The 22,081-nt window shown below is 36.6% G+C and overlaps 1 protein-coding gene across 5 annotated transcripts in view; it reads left to right on the top strand.

Moving 5' to 3' along the window:
- Positions 1–22,081, top strand: part of LOC135732835 (uncharacterized) — a 65,674-nt gene that overhangs the window by 32,635 nt on the left and 10,958 nt on the right. For 3 of the 5 annotated variants that reach the window (XM_065251207.2, XM_065251205.2, XM_065251210.2), the window contains one exon: positions 6,384–6,458. In XM_065251207.2, the coding sequence (XP_065107279.1) occupies positions 6,384–6,458 (75 nt within the window). Of the gene's footprint in view, positions 1–6,383; positions 6,459–6,552; positions 7,257–22,081 lie in introns of those variants that run through there. The other 2 variants (XM_065251208.2, XM_065251206.2) reach the window with 2 other exon arrangements.

The raw sequence follows: 22,081 nt of genomic DNA, 5'->3' as shown, positions 1-22,081 counted from the left end.
ACCTCATTTTAGGGTTTGTTTGTTTGATTAAAATGAACATCAAAACATGAACTTTTTATTAATGTGCAATTTTTCTTTAAACCTTCATCTGTGTTTTATGCATGTTTAGTTTGGTACTGGTAAGAATGGTTGTTTACTGTAGTTGGCTAAGCTGTTTACAGTAATGTTCATGCAAAAAGACAGGAATCTCCCATCGGTTATGTCCAAAAAAGATAAAAAAGCTGTTGCACAAATGCAGTCCACATGATATCGTATTGACATTAGTCAGATAGTAAATTGTTGGTTAAGTTGTTTTATAGCTGAGGTTAATGATGTGCTAACTGTTGCCTTCAGCTGACAGACTGGTATTTATCTCAATTTATTCTTGCTCTTTATTCATCTTACCTGAGACGAGACAGGAGAGAGAGAGAGAGAGAGAGAGAGAGAGAGAGAGAGAGAGAGAGAGAGAGAGAGAGAGAGAGAGAGAGAGAGAGAGAGAGAGAGAGAGAGAGAGAGAGAGAGAGAGAGAGAGAGAGAGATATGAAGTAATCAAAGTTAGTGAGTATACTAATTAGTACACTACACTACATTTGCATACTTGTCACTGTAGTGGCTGTACAAACAGTGTCAGGATAAACTGTGATCTGATGGCTTCTCATCTTCCTCTCTCTGTTTACTTTAATTGTACAATAACATTCAAATATATGATAACAATTTGAAACTGAATCATTCAGATCATTCAATCATTTCTGTGTTTCAATCCTGACAGCACTCCGTTGAGATGAGAAAAACACTTATGGGGCATACACTGAAAAAAATGATTTATTGAATTTAATCAATTTTTTTAAGGTAAGTGGTTGCAATCAATTTATTTAAGCTACATTTAAACAAAAAAGATTAGTAACGTAAAATGAAATATAAAACTTTTGTTTAAATGTAGCTTAAATAAATTGATTGCAACCACTTACCTTAAAAAAATTTATTAAATTCAATGAATCATTTTTTTCAGTGTACACACCAAACGCACATTCAATGATTTGCACAAGTAGATTACATACAAAGTCAATGCAAATATGTGAATAGACACAAACCCACACGGGGCGATGCGAATGATGATAATTGCGCAGCGTGATTGCCGCAAATATTAAATATAAAAAATTTTCAACTCAAGCGAAAAAGTCGCATGACACTAAGTTAAATTATGCGAGTAATCTAGAGCGAGGAACGTGATGCTACGCATTTGGTGTGTACACAGCATTACTGTGCATTTACACCAGATGTGAATAAAGCGAATGAATTGTGCTATTTGAGTGTAAGATTAAAATTGAAGGAACTTATTCCTTGGTCACAACTTGTCACAACCCCCTGTGCCGATGATCAAAGACTATTGTTACAGCTGTTTATCGAATACAGTGGGGGTTAAAGATGGTCTTCTGATTGGTCAGTTTGAATGTATTATGTTGGGTTTGGTCAAGTACAGTGGGGGTTAAAGGTGATCTTCTGATTGGTCAATTTGAATGTATCAAGTTAGGTTTAGTCACATGGTCAAGAGATAGAGGATAAAGGTCAATGTTTTTATGAGCTCTGGGCCTTTGCATTTTAGCTTTTGCCTTGCATTGGCCTTTTCCCCTTTCTTTTCTTTCTTCACCTAAGTTCTGGGGTTCGGGCCATTAGGCCTAGATTTCAGTTCTCAAGTGTGAATCTCTTTCTTCTAAACTTTCTTTCTCTGTTCTCTATCTTATCAGGTAATATCTCATATACATTGGAAACAGTCAATTGTTTGTATTATTTACCATTTCATGCATTTATAGTGTAACCATTTCAACTGTAACTTTAAGTCAGTACTGTAATTAAACCTTTTCATTTACAAATCTGTTGTTTAGTTTTGATTTAGTGTTAATACTTAAACGCTCCATATTGCAATACAATATATTCGTACTCTAGCAACGCTCTCAGACATATTGTGTCCGAAACCGGGGAACGATTGCAGTTTTGTTCTCCTTCCGAAACCTGAGATCCCTTACATGAGCGTAGTTGGATACTTGAACATTTTGAGTTAACTTGCATCATTCGCGTGTGAAATTCGTATCATTTGCGCATAAAATTCCCGTCATTTGCATGTAAAACATTGTCCGACTTTCTCACTCACTTTCTTCCAAGCAATAAGATCCTTTTTATTCCCGTGTCTATAAAACTACGAAGATCTGGGTGTGATGATTTTGATGATGATTTTGTCCTCCATTGTTGTTTTGTATTTCTGCCTCAGCTCACTACGTTGTAATCACGTCACTACTAGAGCAAGATCCGATTGGTTAACGTGGCGCAAATATTCACCAAAGTTCTGATTTTTCAACTCAAAAATGTCAAACGGCAGAAACGCTCAATTCACGTTGCATCATTCATGCCATAGGATGTCTATCGCGTCTTTGCATTGACTTAACATTTTATTTACTTTTGCATAATGCTTCATTTGCATCTGGTGTGAACGCCCCATTAGATGTGTCCATTTGTAAACATTGTGCCGTTTTGAGTTGACTGTGAATGTTATCCACAAGCATTTGTTTTAGAGGCATAATGGCCATTTAAAGCCTCTATAGAGTAAATATCATATATGCTTTAATCTTCATCTTTATCATAAGTGTACCTTCTTACACCACGTGTTTTTATTAAAGGACATATCTAAAAACTGTTATTGAGAAGTGTTTTTAGTGGTGATGCTCTTTCATCACTGTTTTCATCAATGCCTTCATTACGGCCAAACTTTGCGATTCATAGTTTTGTTCTTTGTTGAAAATGCTTGAGGTGAATACACATTTGTGTAGTTGTACAAATAGTAATTTTTATAGATTATTATGAACTGCAATCGTAATGTAATTTCATATCTTGTTAATAAAAACATTTGTGATAAAGGTACATTTAACTCAGTGATGTCTGACCACCAAACAACACATGTTAGACGTTCTCAATGAAGTGAAAACAACAACAAAGATAATAGGATAATGTCATGTCATTAAAACTGGCCTCATTAGCTTTATGTTTAATGATGCATTGAGAAATCTTTAGCTTACAGAATAGAGGATTACATTACACAATATATGATCTTGCTGTTTTACTTTGCAGAATAATTTCTCTGACATTAGAGCTCGTGTTAAGGAACAGGTCAATGTAATGAAGAGTGATGAATGTTTATCTGTGTCCTTCATCATTTCATCTCTTCTTTAGACATTTGTTCTGTTTGAAAGAATCATAAATATTTAGAGAAACTTCTGTCACAGTTAATTTATGCTGTAATTCTGTACAAAGGTGAACTGAAGACGTCCAGTTGTTTTTTATTTAATCTGAATATCTGATCATATGAATCTGTTAAATAGTCCAACACTGATGATGAGGCTGTTGTGGGTGCTTGCCATGTTGTTCCCGTGCTCTGCGGTTTATCAGGATATTGTCCTGAGGTGTACATGGTATTATCTTGATCTATGTTACCCAGCAGTTTTGAGTTCAAATGTATGGAGTGAAAGGATTTATTGCTTGTTTTTGATCATTAACTACCTGCTTGTTTAATTCATGTATTTGTAAATAACTGCCCATATTTGTTATTTGTTTCAATCTTCATATATTTAGTTTGATTTTTTTGGTCTTTAGTGCTTAAAGATTTTTTTTTAAATACACACACACACACACACACACACACACACACACACACACACACACACGCACGCGCACACTTACACAAATACAATTGCACGCACGCACACACGCACACACACACACACACATATGGAGAGCATGACTTTATTGTGATGATGAGAGATTGTCCACAGAGATTGACTTTAAACATTTTTTCATGCAACAGTTGTCCTAGACAGAATGCTAACATGTGATGTAGAAAGACAAACAGATAGAGATTTCAGGCAGATTTGAATCATTTTGAAATGAAATGTGGCACCTATAAATAATCACTGAAAAGATCTGAAAGGTTGTATGAGCTGTAAGTAAGAATACAGTCTGAGTCTTATCAAATATTTGAGTACAGTGCATGTAAATATAAATATGAAGCATGTTGGGATTCTCTGTGGTTGATTCCATCTGTGGATTATTTAAACACTGCTTGGTTAGTTTAGGATTATCATCAGCTCTTTAATTCCAGAAGGCGAGAGGAGAGGCGGAAGATTCTGGAAATCTGTGATGTGTAATTAGTCCCCATTGTGCTGAGCTTCTAAATCAGGATAGCATTGTTATTTCACGTGAAGCTCTGGCACGAACCACACTGTTCATGTGATGCTTCATACACGTGTATAATGCTGTAACCTTAAAACAGGTGAAATGCTTTGATCATGAACACCACTGGTCTGAAATCATAAATAATTTCAGTGATACTTAGGGGCGCCACTAGCAATTTTGGGCCCTATGAAAGATTATAAAGTTGGGCCCCCTACTGCACTCAATTTAATAATACAGACCTATTACTTTTGCTATTGCTTTTGACCACTATTATCAGTTTTTAGTCAGAGACATACCATGTCTGTAGCTATAAGATGATTTATTGTATATAAGCAATCTTTGGCTTCATACACTAGATCGTTTTGACCTTGTTTGTGAAAACCCAGCTAAAGCCCTCGAAAAAGAAATCACCAGCCGTCACTGGATTACATTTAAAGGGACCATTTAACATGTCCGCCCAAAAAAAAATCAATTCATACTCCACACGCCAAACAGACGGGGGCAGTATACCTCCAGAAAAGTGAGTTGGTCTATTTTAATTTAGCAGCTGCAAATTCAGCAGCATATATCAAGTTTGATTTACATTAGCAACTAAGTTATCATTAGTCACAAAAAAAACATTCGGTCTCATTAAAATTGCAATGTTTTCCGCTACGTTTCGTGCGTCCATTTGGTGTTCATTATAATCGAAGACATTTCAAGCTTCTTAGCTAATGTTACATTTTAGCATCAGCTTGGTAGATAACGGGTGAAAACCGGATCGGATCCGTGGGAAGAGCTAACTATTAAACGTTAACAGCTAAGGATGCGCAATAATTTGCATGCGATAGTCATTGCGCTTCTCGTCAGTGAAGCCGGTTTATTGATTAAAAGTGAATCGCCATCAGCTGCTTTCAGATGGAGCCACATTTACTGCACAAAGCCGTAGTTCATGTACAAGCTGAGCATAGGTTATGGCAATGCCTATTATAAGTGAACTTCTAGCGAAATACTAACAGCATCTTACTTACCAATCGAAAAGAAAAGTTGTCATTTCGGAGTCGAACCTCATTTCTTTCATGTTCATTAGTTGTCTCCAGCGATGAAAAGCAGTGCCAGTATTTACTCTGGTTCGGTTACTTTATTTATCATATTTTATTTGTGATTCCGAGCGTGTTGTTCCCTGCAGCAAATGTTTGTGGTAGTGGTAAATGTCTCTTGCTTTAGCCATTCTTCCGCTTTCTTCCCTGAACTGAAATACGTCCGAAACCCCTATTGCAAGGCAGGAAGGCATCAAGGCATGTCCGAATCCATGGCTGTCCGAATTGCATTTCTCTGAGCTGCATTCATAAATCTTAAATCAACAAGTCAGCTGCCTTAGTTTTCGGACGCAGCGGTAGTAGTAGAGGGCTGTACTCCCACTTATTCGTGTATTGCAGTTTGGCTGGCGGTTATGTGCGTGGCCCGCATACCGCCTCCCATGGTCGAAACTGGTATTACAACACCAGTCGGGCTGTAGCTAGTAATTTAGCATGCTAATTCAGATTGATATTTCTGCAGCACTATACCTTGTCATTTTTTTAATGACATCTTTGCCCTTATTTCTTCTCATTCTTTTGATGCGTGTAACTAATTTTAAAAAATCTTTTACCTCAATTATTACAAATGGCACCTTTAAGATGCTGTATTGCTCGTTCTCCATGTCTCTCTCTGTGTGTGTCTAAAGGGTTAATGTTTGGAGAAAATGATTGTGACTGATGTCTAACATTGCTTAAAAACTTTTCATTGCGACTAAAGCACTGAAAGTGTGAAGAATAAATATTGCTTGGGTTTGTCATTACTGCTTGCAGCTATATTTTGATTTTGTCATTTTGTGAATATATTTCTCTCCTGCATTCATCATGTCGTGTAAACGCAGTGTTTTTAATTAAGCAGAAACAGAAATGATGGTTTGGGCTTGTTAACCGTGACTCATTCTCACATTACTTTAAGTCTCTCAAATAAATCATTTTTCAAATCCGGCAGGAAAATTAGCTGCTTCTGTTCGTAGCTGTAAATACAATCGAGTTTATAACTACAAGATGCTATAATTACAACGTTTACAGATTTATGCAATGAAATTTCTCTGGTCTGAAATAAACCCACAGGACTACAGTAGTTGAAGTGTTTTATTTGATAACAGTGCTGTTGTTTCTGTGTTTCAGAAGACATTCTTATCGAACAGGTCAGGATATTGAGAACTGTGGCACGTGCAGAGACTGCGCCTGTATCATATACAGGTAAGATGCTTTACTGTGCAATACAACATCTCTACACCACTACATCATGAATGAGATCAGTTGTCTGAACGCAGTGTTTAACTGTGTTAATAAGTGAATCAGATAGCTAAAGGTGGACATTCAGGAGATCTTCTGCTACTCAGTATGATCATCTGGGTTATGTTACATCTCATGTTACATGTCCCTTGAAATGAATAACAACATCACATCTTACCATCTGTCCCAAAATGTTGGTGAGGAACTGAGACCTGGAAATCACAGTACATCAGTACATGCAACATCAATGTATACGTATAATATCAATGTGTTGCCTGGACCAATATGTTAATTTATAGATGTACAGATTTGTACGTATTCCTTTTCATAAATATTAAAATTGAGGGCTTTGGTGTATCTTGCTCATATTAATGACATGTTTTCAGTCATATTTATTTATTTAAGACAGTTTACTCATTTACTTTAATGAAATGTTCATGACTTTCAGAGAATTACACAATATTAAACAAGACTACACTTTAAAATCTTCAAAAGATTCACATTTCTGTAATCATTTAACTATTTTGAAATATTTCGTTTGTTTGCCATGACACACAAAAGATGTTTTCTCATACACAACAATAATAACACCTAAACACATGAATTCATGAAAGATGTTTATTTTATTCTTTTGCTGTAATCCACATCTTTACAATTCAGATGATTGTGAGGAACTAATACAGTATATTTTGTCTTTTTTGGTTTAAAAATGTTTGGGTTAGGATGGAAACATTATTGATAAAATGGTTAAAGGGAAATTTTACAGCAATCTTGATGGTATGAAAGTTTTGTAAATGTTTTTATGTTTTGTGTCTGTAAAAATGTAATTAAATGTTACATATACATCTACATTGTATGCTTCAGCATCTATTTAAACATACAAAATAATATGTTTTGTGTATTTGAAAGTTATATAATAATATTACGTATTAACCGTGAGACCAGGCTGGAAACATTTGCTGAATCAAATGAGATGCAGACTGGGGGATAAGAGATGCAAGCTGTTCTGATCCAACAATGTAATATTGAGGTCTCAGTTTTCAGCTCTCAGGATCAAACATATCTCAACATGATTCCCAAATTTTTCTCAGAAGCTCCAAGTCTTGTGAGATATTAAAAGATATGAAATGTTTGGCTTCATATTGACGGCACACAATCTGAGAAAATGTTAAGACGCCATTAAGATCTCTTCTAGAACAGATTTCTGGAGACATCTGGGCCCGGTTCCCCGATAACGTTCACTCTTAGCGTGCTAAGAAGACTCAAAAAGATATATCTTACCAAAGTTGTTGATGTTCCTAAGTGTGTTCCCCGAAGTGTCTCTTAGGAAGCTTCTTAACACGCTGCCTCTAAGAACGACGTACAATGGCGCTGTCCCAAGTGAAGGTGCTGAATTATTTGCGATCGATAACTCAGGGATCGAATTTTCCATTTCACGCGAAGGTGCATTACGACGTTAAGAAAGACAACACGTTATATACAAATGGAACATTACTCAAATTATTTCAGTCACATTTATTTTAACATAGTTTAAGTTATCCGTAAAATATAGACTATTAATTAAATGATCAAATTGTCAGTAATACGGGTAGACGAACCGGGTATCCCTCGCTATTTATACACCCTCCTTATCCCGTTGTGCCACTTGTGCCGCTTCTTGACATGGGTTTAACGACTTTTAAAAATGATGATATACACTTTTATACGAATGGTAAGGTACTTAACAATCAGAATTGATTGGCAAGCAGCTGCAGTATTTTTGTTTAATGGGGTATTGCTTACCATTAATGTTTTCAATAAAAAGCAACCTAGTTAGATAGAGAATATGGTCTGAGAAGATCTAGCAGCTCCATAATGAGTTGTCTTGGAAGGCGATTTTTTTATTTAGCCACGTCAGGCAAAATGTCAAAAGGTTTAAGGGTTGACGAATAAAAAAATTGGCATGGACTAAACAGTTACGCGTCCGGTGTTGTGTGGAAGTCTGTTCCCCCTATGTTTCCCTTTAGTGTAGTGTTTTTATAGCATTTTTATCACATTATACGTTTATTCTTTATACTGTATACATTGAAAGTTTTAATGGCTACTGAGATGTACATGTGTGCATTTATGTAATGTATCTTGACTGTTCTTGATTTATTTTTACAGTATGAATCATATTATATGTATAATATATATTTATTATGTTTGGAAACATAACAGTTTTAAAACAAACAGTAGAGAAAAAAAGAAAAGAAAAACACAGGCTATATGTTAAAAGACATAAAACTGTCAAATATGAAATATTTAATAAATTGTATAATAGAATACATGATATTATTGCTTTTTAGTATAACCAATTGAAAACTTTAATCTTTCTAAATAAATTATAAATGTAACGTGATGAAAACGCTATAAACATATAGGGAACAGACTTCAATGAGGAACAAACACCGGCGCCGTCTTTGATTCATTATTTCTGATACCAAATAAAGTCAACTGCATAAATAGTCCTGTATCCATTGCAAACATATTTTATTATAAGTCTTAAAAATGTCAGCATACCATAGTTTGACTTTTACTGCGCTGCGCTGATTTCTAAAGACTGCGGCGATAGCGTTTTGCGCACAAACAACGCTAAGAGAGAGCTTACGAATGGTCCAGACCAACCTTATGAAAGTGTGACTTACAGAAGATATACTTAGCGTACAAACGTTTTGGGAATCTTGCCATATAAGAGAGAGGTTAAGGATTAGGTTAAGAACTACTTAGCGATAAGAACGTTTTGGGGAACCGGGCCCAGAGCAATAGACTTACTTTATTTTACATAAGGAGTCAGAAGTTGCAGTTATTTCTTCCTTTATGTTTAGTCTCCTCATGTCCACCTCATGTCTCATGCTATAGACAGTAGTACAGACATGTATTAGTGGGACATCTCAATCATGAGATTTACAAAGGTTGCTGTAAATATGAATGTTGTCTGTGATTGTTAGATCAGTATGATGTATTACCAACCACATTGACTTTCCACTGATACCACTGTCTGTCAGTGAATGTCAGAAATCTCAAACATTTCTCTTTCCTACAGGATTAAATTAGCTGTATATTTCAGTGTTGTATGTCAGCATTTATGTTGAATGATTGAATATATATAAATGAATTTTAAGTGATAGATGAAAAAAACCTTCCTGATAAATCTATTGAATATTTTCTACTGGGTGACATTTACAGTATGACAGCATGAGAGAAATGATAGCTGTGTGATACAAGATTAGATTGAATGTGTGTGAATGTAAGAATGAAAGAGGAACTTCATATACCAGGAGGAATCATAATGAGATCTTTTGATGTTGTGTCCTCATGACCTGAAGCAGATGAAGATGTTTAGGGTTGGATTAAAGTACAGTGTGTTCCTGTAGCTCAATGTGTAGAGCATTGTGTTAACAGCACAAAAAGGTTGTGGGTTGGATTGCAAGGGAACACAATAGTGATAAAAACACTCACTGGATAAATAAAGTGTCTGTTGTTAAATGCTCTCTCTCTCATTCGGTCATTTATTAAAGTGATAGACCTCTGTATTTAGCAGTGGATGTGAGTTTAAAGTCCAGTAGTTTAATCAGAGGATAGAGTAGAGTAATTAAACCGGTTGTTGTCTTTTATCATCATTAAAGCCTGAGGGTGAGACTGAGATCTGTACAGTATTTGTTACCTGAGGATTCATTTCACTCACTCTCAGATGTTCCTCCGCTCATCTGCAGTGCTTCATGTGTTGAATCAGAAATGTTTCATTTATCTATAAAAGACTCCACACTTAAATGAACATTGATTGTTGACACATTGACCTCTGCCTGCTACATAAAAAAATCTTTTAGAAATACAAATATAGGGCCAGATTTACTAACAGCTTGCGCCAGCGCAAACCATCATTTTGGCGTTAAATAACAACTATCAGGATTTATTAAAGATGCACAGTGGATAATTATCGCTGTAAAGATGTGGTCCAGTTATTTTTGAGTAGAGCGTGTGTGATACAATGCATAGAATTGCTTTAACATGTAACAGTTTATTAAAGAGGAGTCGCTAGGAGAAGTCACACAATAGCACGTTTCAGAACTTCTTGTAAACCTTTTATTTTTTGTCCTCCAGTTCATTTTAGTGTACTATGGCTTCATTAGCTGGGATTACACACTGAATTTTCCGCTGCGATGTCTGTGGTGCTGAACTCAAGCTCATCAGGTGTTAGTAGATCACCTGCACCTCATCAGCTCTGATTATTTGTGACTCTGAACTAATCTGCGCTGCTCTTAGTAGATTGTGTTGGTCATTATGGAAATCAGTTGTTGCGCATGTGTTATTTTTGCTTTTTTAGTTAAAAACCCGCAGATATTACCACTCCCATCAGCGCTTTTTTGGAATTGCGTTCTCACATTAATTTGCCCCGTTTAGTATTGTTTTATTTACTGTTGATGTCACAGACATTCAGTCGAACAACTTGTTGGAAACGCACCTAACCACATTTCTTTGTTTTTCTTTTTTTACAAATTATGAAAAGATTCACTTCACGTTTGGATGGAAACCCAGCTAATATACACACTGTAAAAAATACTTTGCTGCCTTAAAATTTTTTGTTAAATCAACTCAGATTTACAAGTTATGTCAACAAAGATAAGTTGTCACAACTTATAAAATATAGTTGAGAAAAGTCAACTTAATTTTATAAGTTATAACAACTCACCTGTAGTTATAACAACTCATCTTTAGTCAAGATAAATAATAGTAAGTTGAAATGACTTGTAAATCCGAGTTGATTCAACAAAAATTTTTAAGGCCGCAAAGTATTTTTTACAGTGGATAAACTGCATTTGATTTTAATGGTTGTATCAGGGTTTAGAACGGAGAACTGGATGTTATTCTGAAACGATCACCATCATTAAATCTGTTGTGTTCATTTACTGGATTTGTTGACTAATGGTCTGAAGAGAAACTGACTATTAATAATCATAGCCAAACAACATACATTAGTATCAAGGCATTTTTATTCTGTAACTCTTTGTGAAGCAATTTAGTAATTTTAATTAATTATTTTTTCAAAGTAAAATGGTTTGAAACAAATCATATTGATGAGACTTTGTTACCTGGTTTGAGCCCTCGGTCGTATCGTAGATCTGTGCTAATTTGAAGTAGTCGGTTTATGATTAAGTGTGACTTCAGTTATGATCTGTTGTAACTGCAGCTAAGTTGTATATGTTTGTGTGTATGTGTTTGTACATCCTGAAGCCTTGTGGATTTGTCTTTCAACACTGAAACTGTGTTTGTGAGAATGTGGAGGATGAAAGTGAAACACACAGAGGTCACTGATCTATATGTTCAACTGATGGAGATATGAAAAGGAAGACAGAAATAGAGAAAGTCCTCCGCGTGTTAGCCTTCAACCTGAAGAAATATTACAAATATATCAAATGTGCTCCAGAGAGAAAAACACGAGGTGAGAGAGGAAGTGGTGAAAAAAATGGCCAAGCAGGAAACTCACTGCAAGTTATTACATTTGAAAATTAAGTTTTTTTAATTAGAAAAACACAACACTGAGCTGTACACAATCAGGACTTGACCTTAAAGTAAACCTCAGAGATGGTTTAGATTTCATGTTAAGCTCAGTGTTAGAGCATTGAGTCAGCAGCACAGAAGGTCACATGTTGGTAAAATATATGCACTTTTAGTCGCATTGGATAAAAACGTCTGCCAAATGCGTAAATATAAATGTAATATATCTCGAGCTGAAACAAACACACCATTTACTCTTCATTACATCTCATTTCTCTTTTCTCTCTAGAAAGGTTTGACCTCATATTGACGGTTTGAGATGTTTAACCTTTATATCATTCAGACAGAACTGAAAAACACAAGACAGAGGTTCATCAGTCACTAAAACTCTCATCTATAGTGTTAACTACTTTTAATTAATCACTAGAGAGACTAATAGACAAACCATTAGTGTGTGTGTGTGTGTGTGTGTGTGTGTGTGTGTGTGTGTGTATGCGTCTGTGTGTGTTTTTGTGTCTGTGTGCACGTGTGTCTCCAATAAAAGTTATAGGGAGGCAATAGTACAAACAGTGTTTTTTTTTAACTGAAAAGAGAGAAATTAGAGTATTTTTGGAAGACCTGGGTTTTTAATAGTTTTTTTTTAAATGTGGCTGACCGGATTGCAATAGGAAGATCATTTCATAAAATGGCGGCCAAGGACGCGACTGGACCACAAATTTAGTGTAAATAAACGTATATTTTCACTTTTTACAACTTTTAATTGCATTTCTAGCGAGAAATTAGTATTGTAGTTTTCAAATATGTGATTAGTTATCACAAAGGCGCTCTCTGTTTGAATTTCAAACACGCTGCCTTAGAAGTGTGTCCGAAAGTCTTTCTCTGAGCTGCCTTCATGCCTCCGAAGTCATTTCCTCATGAGGCAGCGAGGCAACGAGTCACTGCCTTGAGTTTTCGGACGCAGCGAAAGTTAAATCCTGTGGTTAATCTAGAGCGAGTAACGCGTTTGGTGTGTATGTAGAAGAAGAATGTATTAAAGTAAGTATGCCGGTGCAGTCCCACTGAAAGCTCTATAAGTGAGTAGTTGGTGAAAAGTAAACTTTTGTGTTGAATTTTTTTTCGAGCTGCTTCTCTCTATCGCCTATTGATCTAATGTGTGATGTACCGAGCAAAATGTTTTAACATCAGTTCTGACTTGTAGCGTGAACCCACAATGTTCAGCGCTGTCTTTAGGATAAAACTAAAGCGACTCTCTGTCTCTTTCATTTTTGTTTCATTTTGCAAGCGTGCCTACATAAATAGTTTTTTATTCCATAGCACCTATAATCTACACAAGCACTTTTAAATGTCTGTGCATCTTCCTCAGCTTTAAAATGACAAATAGTCATGTATAGTTGGTCTGTCTATGGGACTTGGGGAAATTAGTTATGATTAGAAACCATAAATTGAATCAGTCTTCATACATTCATCTCCCACCGCTTCATCTTTACCGGGGTATTATTAGAGTAAATGTTTATGTAATGAGAGCCCTTTGATGTTCTGCAGGGAGCTTTCAGCATCACAGCACCTTTGACCGATTGGTTTCTTGGATCTCAGGCTTGTGTATGGACACACCATAGAGGTGTATATTAAGAGCAGAGCTGCAGGTTTGTCGATAAGGTTTTTTGTGACTTTTGGTCGCCTGGAGAAGAGCGAGGCTGATAAAGAAAAGAAAAAGCTTCAGAAAGCACTGGCAAAACTGTGAAGCAGAAAGAATCACTAATCATTACTGCAAAGCCTGAAGTCAGCAGACACACATTCACTTACACTCCTGACACAGCACTCCTCATATAACACATCATCCAATCACTTTATCAGATATATCTGTTTTAAAATGATCATATCATATTTAATAAATGAATCAACTGAGCAGTATTTGATCTTATTTAATGATCTAAACGATTGCATACTGTTAAACTAGACTGATAAAAGTGTCATACGGCCCACAGTACCGCACATACGTTTTTAAACGGCTTTGATTTATTTTTTTATACTTGTGTTTTAGGAAAAACACCTTTGCTTGCTAGAAAATAGCCGAATAAACAGCAGATTTTTGCTGCTTGGCATCTTTCCACCCTCAGGACTCCAAGAGTAATGACTTCATATCTGCCACAGGGTGAAATATCCCTCAGCTTCCAACCAATAAAATGTGAAAGTAAATTACCGAACATTTTTCAGGCTTGTTCCTCTAGCATTTCGTAGCGCTGTAACAGCGATTTCTTTAGGGCTTCTGCATCGAAGCTTCAGTTAAATTGGCTGTGGAGAGCCGAGAGAGGCCGTTGGTGTTTTTTCTGTTTGAAGCAGACTTTCCTTTTTTCGTGCTCGGGTTCGGCTGATTTTCTTAGGGGTTCGACAGCAGTTTAGAGCTGCGGATGAGCGGTGAATGAGCAGTGGATCCCTCCAGAGATCAATCGATCACTTCAGCTGAGGCCAAAAGAGATCAAAGACACTTAAATACAATTAGTTTCAGCTGAAGTAAACACATCAGATTGATGCCTTGAAATTCAGATGGGGAAAAATGAACTCTGTGTGATCTTTTTTAACAAAATCACAGCCTAACACAATTGCAGATTATTGATTAGCCTATATTATTATGTCAATGTCACAAACCGAACAATTTGGCCTGAGCAAGACTTTTCCAAACCATTCCTTAATAGAAATGTTTTATTCATTTAATGAAAGTATTTGTGGGATTATCAACATGTCCACTGTCAATAGCTCGATAAACTTAAGTTAAAATGTGCCAACACAGAAATAAGTCCACTTTGAAAGTTTTCTACTTCAGCTGCATTTGTGATCATTTGTGTTCAAATAATTTTGGATTTTATGGAGAAAATCTTTGATAAAGACTGGAAGCTTTTGAGCACTAATGTAAAAGAACCAGTAAATGTGTGATCTTTGCGTTTATCAACCCTGTCAGGGGCGTCATGCACCAGTTTTTTTAAAGGGGTACAGTGTGCATGGCTCACAGAAATTTGTGCATAAACAGACATTAAAATTAAAGAGCGTTCAGTCTTTTTGATGGCACTCCCACTTACATTTCTAACACCTCAGCTCCCCTATGATGACTAACTTTTATGTCAAATACTTACATCAATGAATTCAATTAGAACAATGACATATTGGCATCATACTTACATCTGATATGGCATTTTTTGTTCATATATTTGCACAACAACTGTGATATGCTATAAACGAATGTCATTTTCAATCTATAAAGTATATAAACAATAAAAATGACATAAGTAACAGTCACATGATTGATTTTAATGTCAACACTGCAAAACAAATAATGCTGTAACACTTTTAATTGCAAATATTAAAAACTTTAAAAATATGTTTAGATATAATTATTGCATTTTGGCCCTTAATTTTACCTCTTATGTGAGCGTCAAACTGTGGCAATGAGTCTATAAATTTACTAATGTAATCTTGAGACCATCACATTTTGAACCACTTTTCTACTCAGTGGAGGTTAACTGCACATTACCGTACTACGGTTTGGAAATGTTGTGAGCGTTTATGATGACGTTTTAATTCTTCAGATAGCAAAATGCAGCAGCAAGGAGCCTGCGACCGCTCACAGATGCTGATGATGTCTGCGACTGCGCAGTTGCGTCTGCAGCACTACTGTACCACCTGATCAAAACTGCAAAAATCTCTGAAAAATGACAAGGATGCAGCACAGAACTGATAATATGGTGCATATTAAACAGATAAAAAGACAAGTAACAGATTAATGAGCGCTTTGTTGATTTGAAGGTTGCATGCAAAATCTATTTGGCTAGAAAAGACCATTAGTGAGAATGAATGCCTTTCTTAAAGATTGTTTAAGAATATTTTGTCACAAGATTACAAACAGTACTGGAAAAACTTTAGTCTTCGCTGTCTTCTGGCCTTGTTTTAACCCACATCAAATGTAATAAGGCTTCAACCCTACGGTCCACACTAATGATTCAATCATTGATGCAACACCTCAGGAAAACTGGACCTAAAGAAAGATTTCTTCATCTTTTTAGTTACGCCAGCGTTGGTCTTATTTATAATTTAGCTGCTTCTGTTTTTGTGATGAAATCTTCTTTCATTGATTGTGATTTGAGTCTGGATTGTGTTGATGGGTGAATCTATGTTATAAAATATCAGACCATCAGAAACACAGAATGACTTCATTTATACAGTAGATGACTGTAAACATTAAACTAGCATAAGAAAAGGTTTAAAACATTGAATGATGTGACACACTTTGCCTTTATATGCAGCTTTAATTTGCTGGAAATGTGACTGAAAGTTTTACTTCCAAACAAAATCTATGAAAAAAGAATCGTTTTGTTCTCTCAGGTTAGCCGTAGTTCATTTGAAGATGGATTCATAATGATAAAGCCTGTGTGGACTTTGACATGTTATTGTTTCATTTTGAATGATTTGGTTTCACTGAGCTTTGTCTTTTTGTCTGAGTGATTAAAAGCTTGTTATTTGATCTTTCTGAGCACATTTCTCCTCGACCCTTCCAGAAGAACAGATGGATTGAAATGTGTGACTCTCAAATGATGCTGTATGAGAGTAAAAATTGACTTTTACAGACAGTGAAAAGCACTAAAACATTGTTTAAATAGTTAAGACTATGACCTCTGTCTCTGTATTATTACGGCAGGTAGCTCACACAAACACCAGTGAGCACACACACTCATGCCATTCATCTAATGTGATATTATTATTTCAATATCAAACAATATCATCCTCATCAAAACCAGATTAAATCCCCATCTGATGCCCATCTGCCACTGATATCACAATGTGATCTGAGCAGATAATAGGAGGCTAAATCTGCATCTATTCCACCTGAGAGATGTGTTATGACGTGTGTGTTTATGAGATGTGTGTGTGTGCGTGTGGGTGCAATGTTGAGATTCAGTGAAGTGTTTTAAGCGTTGTTGGCATATTTAAAAGTTTCGCTGAGTCGGTGAAATGCAGCAGTCATTCTGACCCTATTTACACAGGAATGAACTCACAGGGACAAATCTTTTATACTCTGTATATACTCTACAGCAGTGCTTCTCAGACTTTTTCAGCGTGCGGCCCCCCTTGTGTACTTTGCATTCCTTTGCAGCCCTCCAAAGAAAATTTATTACAAAAACATATAGTTGTGAGCAGGGCACTACCCTTTTATAAAGTACACCTCTGTACCTAAAGAGTGCATATTAGTACATGAAAGATAAACCAAATGTATCCATACTGTATCTGTACCTAATTATATACAGTCTTGTTCAAAATAATAGCAGTACAATGTGACTAACCAGAATAATCAAGGTTTTTAGTATATTTTTTTATTGCTACGTGGCAAACAAGTTACCAGTAGGTTCAGTAGATTCTCAGAAAACAAATGAGACCCAGCATTCATGATATGCACGCTCTTAAGGCTGTGCAATTGGGCAAGTAGTTGAATTAGTTGAAATGGGTGTGTTCAAAAAAATAGCAGTGTGGCATTCAATCACTGAGGTCATCAATTTTGTGAAGAAACAGGTGTGAATCAGGTGGCCTCTATTTAAGGATGAAGCCAACACTTGTTGAACATGCATTTGAAAGCTGAGGAAAATGGGTCGTTCAAGACATTGTTCAGAAGAAAAGCGTACTTTGATTAAAAAGTTGAATATAGGGGAAAACCTATAAAGAGGTGCAAAAAATGATAGGCTGTTCAGCTAAAATTATCTCCAATGCCTTAAAATGGAGAGCAAAACCAGAGAGACGTGGAAGAAAACGGAAGACAACCATCAAAATGGATAGAAGAATAACCAGAATGGCAAAGGCTCAGCCAATGATCACCTCCAGGATGATCAAAGACAGTCTAGAGTTACCTGTAAGTACTGTGACAGTTAGAAGACGTCTGTGTGAAGCTAATCTATTTTCAAGAATCCCCCGCAAAGTCCCTCTGTTAAAAAAAGGCATGTGCAGAAGAGGTTACAATTTGCCAAAGAACACATCCACTGGCCTAAAGAGAAATGGAGGAACATTTTGTGGACTGATGAGAGTAAAATTGTTCTTTTTGGGTCCAAGGGCCACAGGCAGTTTGTGAGACGACCCCCAAACTCTGAATTCAAGCCACAGTACACAGTGAAGACAGTGAAGCATGGAGCATGATATGGGCATGTTTCTCCTACTATGGTGTTGGGCCTATTTATCGCATACCAGGGATCATGGATCAGTATGCAAATGTTAAAATACTTGAAGAGGTCATGTTGCCCTATGCTGAAGAGGACATGCCCTTGAAATGGTTGTTTCAACAAGACAATGACCAAAAACACACTAGTAAACGGGCAAAGTCTTGGTTCCAAATCAACAAAATTAATGTTATGAAGTGGCCAGCCCAATCTCCAGACCTTAATCCAATTGAGAACTTGTGGGGTGATATCAAAAATGCTGTTTCTGAAGCAAAACCAAGAAATGTGAATGAATTGTTAAAGAATCATGGAGTGGAATAACAGCTGAGGGGTGCCACAAGTTGGTTGACTCCATGCCACACAGATGTCAAGCAGTTTTAAAAAACTGTGGTCATACAACTAAATATTAGTTTAGTGATTCACAGGATTGCTAAATCCCAGGAAAAAAATGTTTGTACAAAATAGTTTTGAGTTTGTACAGTCAAAGGTAGACACTGCTATTTTTTTGAACACACCCCTTTCAACGAATTGCCCAATTGCACAGCCTTAAGAGCGTGCATATCATGAATGCTGGGTCTTGTTTGTTTTCTGAGAATCTACTGAACCTACTGGTAACTTGTTTGCCACGTAGCAATAAAAAAATATACAAAAAACCTTGATTATTCTGGTTAGTCACATTGTACTGCTATTATTTTGAACAAGACTGTATATTTAGACCTTTTCAAAGGGAGTATCACCCCAGTGCCCTTTTTCTGACGTGTATAATGAAGAATTTACCATATCACTGTTTTTTCACAAGGAACAGCAACCTTACATTTTTGGGATTTTAGAGAGAGAGAGAGAGAGAGAGAGAGAGAGAGAGAGAGAGAGAGAGAGAGAGAGAGAGAGAGAAATAGGGATAAATTGCTGAGTGTCCACGCCAACCAAAAAATCGAAACGATCCAAATTAGTTAAGGTATATAGTCACAAAAATAATCCTGACCGTTCCTCCTCACCGCTCAATTGAACAACATTATTCAGTTTTTATTGCAGGTCAGCAGTGTTTTACACTCATATTATATTCATCTTTCTTACACACATTAAATGAATTAAAACACAAATTACTTAAACTCTTACATCCATTTTGAATCCATTTGAGCTGAACTGATGTGGTGTCAGTATTTAGAGTCTCATCTCTTACACTTCATGGACTTTAATAAGAGCCATATACTCTAGTTTGGTCTTTGCAAAGCAAAACTAAATTTATATTAAACACTGACATTGAACAACATAAACAACACAACATACAACATACAGCGGGAAAATAAGTATTTGACACATCAGCATTTTTATCAGTGAGGGAATTTCTAAGTGGGCTAAAGTGAAATGACACAGGGAAAAGTACTGAACACACTTTATTTAATACTTTGTAGAAAAGCCTTTGTTGGTGATTACAGCTTCTAGACGCCTCTTGTATGGAGAGACCAGTCGTCTGCATTGCTCAGTGTGATTCTGGCCCATTCTTACACACAAATGGTCTTTAAATCTTGAAGGTTCCTTGGGCATCTTTTAAATGGGCTGCATTTATATACTATATTTATATATTATACGCGCTTTACAAGTTGCCTCACATTCACCCATTCACTCCCACATTCATACACCAACGGCGGTGTCAGCCATGCAAGGCGCCAGGAGCAGCTGGGGTTAGGTGTCTTGCTCAAGGACACCTCGACACTTGGTCCGGTGGAGCCAGGGATTGAACCACCAACCTTCCGGTTTGTAGACAACCTACATGAACCACTAGGCCACTGCCGCCCCAGTGAACTTTGATCAGTGAACTGTTATGAACTTTTATGAACTTTAATCTTCAGTTCTTTCCATAGATTTTCTATGGGATTTAGGTCAGGTGATTCACTGGGCCATTCAAGCAACTTGATTTTCCAACCTGATCTCATGAATTTCCGTGGCATAGAATTTTTTGCTCATTTTTCCATGGCATTTTCACGGATCTCCGCATATTTCTCTGGCCCTGCCACGGACTTTCTTTTCCGTGGCATTCTTAAGAATTGGTTACTCAACTGTTTTGTCCTATTTTCTTACCATTGTCGCTTCGGTTTAGGGTTGGATTTTTGTAAAATGACATCCCTACCCAACTCTAACCCCAACGCCAGGCAACAATTGATTAAAGTTTAGAAAATATAAAAGAATACATCAGAAAAAATAGTATAAACCAATACTTAAAGTGACATACTAACGCAAACACCAAATCTAACCCTTAACCGAAGCGACAATGGTTTGAAAATAGGAAAAAGCAGTTGAGTAACCAATCCGTGAGAATGCCACGGAAAGGAAAGTCCGTGGCAGGGCCACAGAAATATGCGGAGATCCGTGAGAATACCACGAAAAAATGAGCAAAAAATTCTGTGACTATCCCACGGAACTTTAAGATCATGTTGCAATTTTCTTTCATTGAAACCACTTTATTGTTTCCTTGGCCTTGTGTTTGTCCACCCTCTTTTCATTTTCAGCTTTCTGGTAGATGGCGGCAGATTTTTATCCAGAATTTCCCTGTACATTTCTCCATTCATCCTGCCTTCAATAATATGAAGTCTGCCAGTATCCCTTGCTGAAAAACAGCCCTAAACCATGACGCTTCCACCCCAATCTTAACTGTTGGTATGGTGTTCTTGGGGTGGTGGGCAGTGCCATTTCTTCTCCAAACATGGTGTGTAGAATGACTGCCAAAAAGTTCAATTTTGCTTTAATCTGACCATACTATATTCTCCCAATAATCCACAGGCTTCTCCAAATGCTCTTTCACAAACTTTAACCAAGCCTCAACATGCTTTTTGTTCAGCAATGGAGTCTTGTGTGGTTAGCGTGCATGGATGCCAAGGGGGTTCAGTGCATTGCTTATAGTTTTCTTTGAAACAACAGTACCTGCTGATGCAAGGTCTTCCTGAAGTTCTGCCCGACTTGTTCTTGGCTCTTGGAGAACTCTCCTGATTATTCTTTGGGCTCCTCGGACAGGGATCTTACGTGGATCACCTGATTGTGGCTGGTTTATGGTGAAGTGATGCTTTTTCCATTTTCAGATAATGGCCCCCACAGTGCTCACAGAAACATTTAGAATTCTGGAAATGCGCCTATAACAATTCCCATCAACATGCTTTTCAACGAGAAGATTACAAAGATCTTGAGAGAGTTCTTTGCTTTTACCCATCATGAAGTCTTTCCTGTGTGCCTCCTGGGTAATGAGAAGCCTTTAAAGGCCATCAATTAGGACTAAAGCAGCTGATATCAATGCTGACAGATATTAGGTGATCTCCTGGCTTTCTATGCCATTTTGCACCTTGTTCTCTTTATTTGTTCAATACTTATTCCCTGTGTCATTTCACTTTATTTATTATGACTCAACTTGTATACTTAAATGTTCTGATTTCTTTGTATGAATTCAAACATTTTCTTGATGTCTACATCTGGTGGAAATTTTGTGTCAACAGCCCAGTTCGAAATCCCCTTACTGATAAAAATGCTCATGTGTCAAATACTTATTTTCCCGCTGTATAGACCCTTTTACAGCTCACGTGATCAAATAGCCTGCGCGCGCATTTCGGCAACAGAAGTGGTGTTGTTCCCAATTGGCTCTAACGTGTTAGCAACTCAGAAAGTTTATTAAAATGGTTTCCCAGCATCAAAATGTCTGGTTGTTGTGCTTGGTTGCCCTAATATAATATACTAATATACATATATATGTATCTGGACACTTTATTTTTGTCCATCTGCTCACGTCTTCTATCCACTCCACTATAGTACACAGATCTGGTAGCTGTGTAGAAAAAGTTTATAAAGTCATCTTATTAAACTTTTTTTTAAAGTTAAATTTAAATTACTTTCTGT

The sequence above is a fragment of the Paramisgurnus dabryanus genome, chromosome 5 (assembly GCF_030506205.2).
Source record: "Paramisgurnus dabryanus chromosome 5, PD_genome_1.1, whole genome shotgun sequence".
Taxonomy (NCBI): domain Eukaryota; kingdom Metazoa; phylum Chordata; class Actinopteri; order Cypriniformes; family Cobitidae; genus Paramisgurnus; species Paramisgurnus dabryanus.
The sequence above is the reverse complement of the archived record's forward strand: the minus strand, read 5'-3'. Positions and strand labels throughout refer to the sequence as shown.